Source organism: Ranitomeya imitator, chromosome 6 (genome assembly GCF_032444005.1).
Source record: "Ranitomeya imitator isolate aRanImi1 chromosome 6, aRanImi1.pri, whole genome shotgun sequence".
Lineage (NCBI taxonomy): Eukaryota > Metazoa > Chordata > Amphibia > Anura > Dendrobatidae > Ranitomeya > Ranitomeya imitator.
In genome coordinates, this window is record NC_091287.1 from 115,810,860 (window position 1) to 115,817,174 (window position 6,315).

A 6,315-nucleotide genomic window follows, 5' to 3' on the forward strand; every position below is an offset into this window, starting at 1 on the left:
TCTACAGCCCCTCCATTGCATTTACACTTTACTCTAAATGATATTGATTGATGTTTAGGCTTTGAGTGTTATATGTATATCCAAAGTTTCTCATCTTATTACATTAGTATTCTGCTGAGTACTATTTCAGAATTATACACGCCTTCAGGTCTTTCTTAGTCTGGGGACAATATTATCATGTAAATTTGATGTATTATTTTCCCCTTGTTATGGCGTGTCCTATTCATTGGTTCAGCCTGTGTTCTATATTTTATGATCATTGTCTAAGTAAAAATTTGTATTTTTGTAATACTTTCTTTATATGGTCTTTTTTGCACCAATTCTTTATATGATCCATTCACTAATATGTGCATGACCGATGGTCCCATACCATTGTGATGTTCCACAGTTTGGTCAATATCTGCTAATTATAAATTCACAGTAAGCAATTTTGCTGCGTTTATTTTCTGCAGCAAAACCTGCACTCATGGCAGAAAAAAACAGCATTAAAAAAGCATGTTTTGGTGCATTTCTGGTTTGGTTTTCAGGATCCCAAAGTTCATCTTTGCTTCCAACCCCAGAAAAATGAATCCAGGTCACCAATACAAGACATATGATCATGAAAAAATAGATATAGTAATGTAATACCTGCAAAGGAGGTGAATTGGTCAGGAATAATTTACCTAAGACTCTGGCAGTGCATTGAGTTTGTAGGACATTGTTTAACTTTCACACTTTGGTCTGCCATTGAGTTTCTGTGGCTGACCAAGGTACAAACCTTGGTCAGCCACAGGCATTGTTCAATCTTACACCTTTATTGGCCAATGTTTACTTCTCACACATCAGTAATTTTATTATACTGTATTAATCCAAACTGCCATCCTTAGGTGGCCAAGACAAAATGGTAAACCTGAAAAAAAAAATAGATGGGTTTCATAAAATGCTGTACTTGTTTTTTTCATCACCCATTGCTTTCAATGGGTGAAAAACCCTGAAAGAAGTGACATGCTCTATGTCCCAAAAAACTGCAAAGCATGCAATATAAAAACAAAGTATGTGCATGAAATTTCTGAAATTTCATAGCCTTTGCTGGTACTGCAAAACACAATTAGCATAAAAAAGCACAGCAAAACCCCTAGTGTGAACGTAGCCTAAGGGTTTCAGGTTGTAAAAGACTCCAAACATTTAAAAAAGAATATATATATATATATATATATATTTTCTGCAAAGAAGATGTTATATACTATGCAATAAAATCCACTATAAAGGCTAAAAATTTGCCCGGAAGATACCTTGCAACTTTTTGAGCATTTGGTCTACTGTTTTTGCTAAAAAAAAAAATAATAATAATTTTCTTCATTTTTTAATGCTAAGAAAAAAACACACTGGCAGCAAAAAAGAAAAAAAAAACGCTTAGGAAAGCTATAAAAACACTTCAAGTTTATAAAATTTCACACACAACAAAGCAATTTTCTGCTTAAAAATGAATGTTTTTGACTTCTGAAGAGAATGCAGTGTGAATATACTCCTAAACAACATCATTTTCAAGCACTTTCATAGATATCATAGGTTTTTTTAAAGTTTATATTTTGTCATTTGTTTTTACATTTCCAGTGTTATGGTGAAGAACCTGAAAAAAAAAAAAACACGTTATAAAACTCTATAACCAGAGCATCCAAAATTAAATAAATTATGTATGTTTACTTTCCAATACTTTGCTATAGTAACACCTGATTGTCGCATTTTATTTGACAAAAAAGCTTCAGAAAGTCAGCTAAAACACTGCAAAATCTATGCAAAATGCTTTGTGTGAATCTAGTCTAGTTGTAATGCTATGGAAATTTAGAAATCCCTGTAGGGAGAAGAGGTAAAGAGTTATATATGAACTAAAACAGATAACTGATAAATGTAGATTGGATTCAACTACTGAGTTCATCTTAGGTCTTTTTACGTGTCAGATAGTTGGATCTTGGAAGTGAACAATACATAGTAACATAGTAACATAGTTAGTAAGGCCGAAAAAAGACATTTGTCCATCCAGTTCAGCCTATATTCCATCATAATAAATCCCCAGATCTACATCCTTCTACAGAACCTAATAATTGTATGATACAATATTGTTCTGCTGCAGGAAGACATCCAGGCCTCTCTTGAACTCCTCGACTGAGTTCGCCATCACCACCTCCTCAGGCAAGCAATTCCAGATTCTCACTGCCCTAACAGTAAAGAATCCTCTTCTATGTTGGTGGAAAAACCTTCTCTCCTCCAGACGCAAAGAATGCCCCCTTGTGCCCGTCACCTTCCTTGGTATAAACAGATCCTCAACGAGATATTTGTATTGTCCCCTTATATACTTATACATGGTTATTAGATCGCCCCTCAGTCGTCTTTTTTCTACACTAAATAATCCTAATTTCGCTAATCTATCTGGGTATTGTAGTTCTCCCATCCCCTTTATTAATTTTGTTGCCCTCCTTTGTACTCTCTCTAGTTCCATTATATCTTTCCTGAGCACCGGTGCCCAAAACTGGACACAGTACTCCATGTGCGGTCTAACTAGGGATTTGTACAGAGGCAGTATAATGCTCTCATCATGTGCATCCAGACCTCTTTTAATGTAAATATTTTACCAACAATAGAGGTTAGACTTACTGGCCTATAATTTCCAGGTTCACTTTTAGAGCCCTTTTTGAATATTGGCACCACATTTGCTATGCGCCAGTCCTGCGGAACAGCCCCCTTCACTATAGAGTCCCTAAAAATAAGAAATAATGGTTTATCTATTACATTACTTAGTTCTCTTAGTACTCGTGGGTGAATGCCATCCGGACCCAGAGATTTATCTATTTTAATCTTATTTAGCCGGTTTCGCACCTCTTCTTGGGTTAGATTGGTGACCCTTAATATAGGGTTTTCATTGTTTCCTGGGATTTCACCTAGCATTTCATTTTCCACCGTGAATACCGTGGAGAAGAAGGTGTTTAATATGTTAGCTTTTTCCTCGTCATCTACAACCATTCTTTCCTCACTATTTTTTAAGGGGCCTACATTTTCAGTTTTTATTCTTTTACTATTGATATAGTTGAAGAACAGTTTGGGATTAGTTTTACTCTCCTTAGCAATGTGCTTCTCTGTTTCCTTTTTGGCAGCTTTAATTAGTTTTTTAGATAAAGTATTTTTCTCCCTATAGTTTTTTAGAGCTTCAATTGTGCCATCCTGCTTTAGTAGTGCAAATGCTTTCTTTTTACTGTTAATTGCCTGTCTTACTTCTTTGTTTAGCCACATTGGTTTTTTTCTATTTCTAGTCCTTTTATTCCCACAAGGTGTAAACCGCTTACAGTGCCTATTTAGGATGTTCTTAAACATTTTCCATTTATTATCTGTATTCTTATTTCTGAGGATATCGTCCCAGTCTACCAGATTAAGGGCATCTCTAAGCTGGTTAAACTTTGCCTTCCTAAAGTTAAGTGTTTTTGTGACTCCCTGACAAGTCCCCCTAGTGAAAGACAGGTGAAACTGTACAATATTGTGGTCGCTATTTCCTAGATGCCCGACCACCTGCAGATTTGTTATTCTGTCAGGTCTATTAGATAGTATTAGGTCTAAAAGTGCTGCTCCTCTGGTTGGATTCTGCACCAATTGTGAAAGATAATTTTTCTTGGTTATTAGCAGAAACCTGTTGCCTTTATGGGATTCACAGGTTTCTGTTTCCCAGTTAATATCCGGGTAGTTAAAGTCCCCCATAACCAGGACCTCATTATGGGTTGCAGCTTCATCTATCTGCTTTAGAAGTAGACTTTCCATGATTTCTGTTATATTTGGGGGTTTGTAACAGACCCCAATGAGAATTTTGTTACTATTTTTCCCTCCATTAATTTCGACCCATATGGACTCGACATCCTCATTCCCTTCGCTAATATCCTCCTTTAAAGTGGACTTTAGACAAGACTTTACATAGAGACAAACCCCTCCTCCTTTCCGATTTTTATGATCCTTTCTAAACAGACTGTAACCCTGTAAGTTAACTGCCCAGTCATAGCTTTCATCTAACCATGTCTCGGTTATTCCCACTATGTCAAAGTTACCTGTAGATATTTCTGCTTCTAGTTCTTCCATCTTGTTTGTCAGGTTTCTGGCGTTTGCGAGCATGCAGTTTAGAGGATTTTGTTTTGTTCCAATCTCCTTGCTGTGGATTGTTTTAGAAATGTTCTTACCTCCCTTCTGAGTATATTTTCCTGGGTCTTCTTTGTTCGAGTCTAATGTTTTTCTTACCGTCCCCTCTTCTTCTAGTTTAACGCCCTCCTGATGTGTGTTTCCCAGGTTTGTTGAGGTGTAGTCCGTCTCTGGCGAGGAGTCCATCGTACAAGTAATTCACACCGTGGTCCAGGAATCCAAAACCTTGTTGTCTGCACCATCGTCTTAGCCAGTTGTTCGCATCAAGGATCTTGTTCCACCTCCTGGTGCCATGCCCGTCTACTGGAAAGATAGAAGAGAAAACTACCTGTGCATCCAGTTCCTTTACTTTCTTCCCCAACTCTTCAAAGTCCTTGCAGATTGTCGGTAGGTCCTTCCTTGCCGTGTCATTGGTGCCAACATGTATCAGAAGAAATGGGTGGAGGTCCTTGGAGCTGAAGAGCTTTGGTATCCTATCGGTCACATCCTTGATCATCGCACCTGGAAGGCAGCATACTTCTCTTGCGGTTATGTCCGGTCTGCAGATGGCTGCTTCTGTGCCTCTCAGTAGTGAGTCTCCCACCACCACCACTCTTCGATGCTTCTTGGCTGTACTTTTTGCTGTCACTTGTTGCGGTTTGCCCTTTTCTTTTTTGCTTGCTGGTATTGCTTCATCCTTAGGTGTGCCATCTTCATCCTCTACAAAGATTTGATATCGGTTCTTCAGTTGTGTGGTTGGTGATTTCTCCATGGTCTTCTTGCTTCTTTTGGTCACATGCTTCCACTCATCTGCTTTTGGAGGTTCTCTGACACTTTTTTCACCTTCTGTGACCAGTAGAGATCCTTCTGTTCTGTCTAGGAAGTCTTCATTCTCTTTGATGAGTTTCAAAGTTGCTATTCTTTCTTCCAGACCCCACACCTTTTCTTCTAAAAAGGCCACTAGTCTACACTTCAGACAGGTGAAATTGGATTCTTCTTCTGGTCGATCTGTGAACATGTAGCACATGCTGCAGCTCACCATGTAGGTTGTCACATCTGCCATGTTGCTCCTAGATCCTGCTGACTTGCTGTGTGTTTTCCTTCTTGTGTAATCTACTCAGCCAAGCTTTCTTGCAATAATGTGCTACAGGCAAAAATTTGCGCTTCGCTTTTCCCAGAAAGCACCTGGAATATGCAAATTATCCTCCTGAAGCTTGAATCCCTGGTTTCTCAAATACTTTTATTCTTCTGAGAAACAAACCTCACCCTTTGTAACAATATAGATTGCATTTACTTTAATATATAGTCATAATTGTTTGTTAAAATCAGTCTCTCAGAGTTCTATATTATCAGGTATTTTTCACATGAATAGGATTCGGCTTTTGTAGACAGTTACGTACATGCTTGGACTAAAGGAACATCAACCATCCTGAGGGATAGGATTTGGATTGTTTTCCTCAGTTCAACTGAACTTTTTTTTTAAATAAAGTCTGGTTCTGCAAACCAGAGGAGCCCCATATGTATCTGCATCTATAACATATTACTGTAACTGAAGATATGAAATATATACTCAGACCATCAGTGATGGGTGCAGAGAAGACCTAATTAAGGCTCTGCCCCAACATATTGGACCATTTCAGAGACATTTGGCTTGGCGAGTTCGTGCCATCACACCGCTTGCATTGTGTTGCAGGAGCCTAGGTGAAGATGCAGCTGAATGACGGCGGATGAGAGGTGAGCGCTCCTTAGCAGAGGACATGACAGCCAAGTGACATTTTTATTGTAGACATGAGCAGACATTAAACAAACTAGGAAAATAATGAACCCCTGGAACTTTTTAACCTTTTCCCACATATCATGCTTCAAACATAAAGATACGAAATGTAAATTTTTGGTGAAGAATCAACAACAAGTGGAAAACAATTGTGAAGCTGAATGAAATGTATTGGTTATTTTAAATTTTTGTGGAAATTCAAAAACTGAAAAGTGGGGTATTCAATATTATTCGGCCCCTTTACTGTCAGTGCAGCAAACTCACTCCAGAAATTCATTGTGGATCTCTGAATGATCCAATGTTGTCCTAAATGCCTAATGATGATAAATATAATTCACCTGTGTGTAATCAAGTCTCTGTATAAATGCACCTGCTCTGTGATAGTCTCAGGGTTCTTTTTGAAGCACAGA

The 6,315-nt window shown here is 38.0% G+C and overlaps 1 protein-coding gene across 1 annotated transcript; it reads right to left on the reverse strand.

Moving 5' to 3' along the window:
* Positions 1–388: 388 nt before the first annotated feature.
* Positions 389–5,203, reverse strand: LOC138643595 (uncharacterized). The gene is made up of 2 exons (XM_069732467.1): positions 4,065–5,203; positions 389–1,609 (listed from the first exon to the last, which is right to left on the reverse strand). The coding sequence occupies exon 1, from the start codon at positions 5,192–5,194 to the stop codon at positions 4,271–4,273; it is 924 nt and encodes a 307-aa protein (XP_069588568.1). The 5' UTR covers positions 5,195–5,203; the 3' UTR covers positions 389–1,609; positions 4,065–4,270.
* Between the last annotated feature and the right edge of the window lie 1,112 nt (positions 5,204–6,315).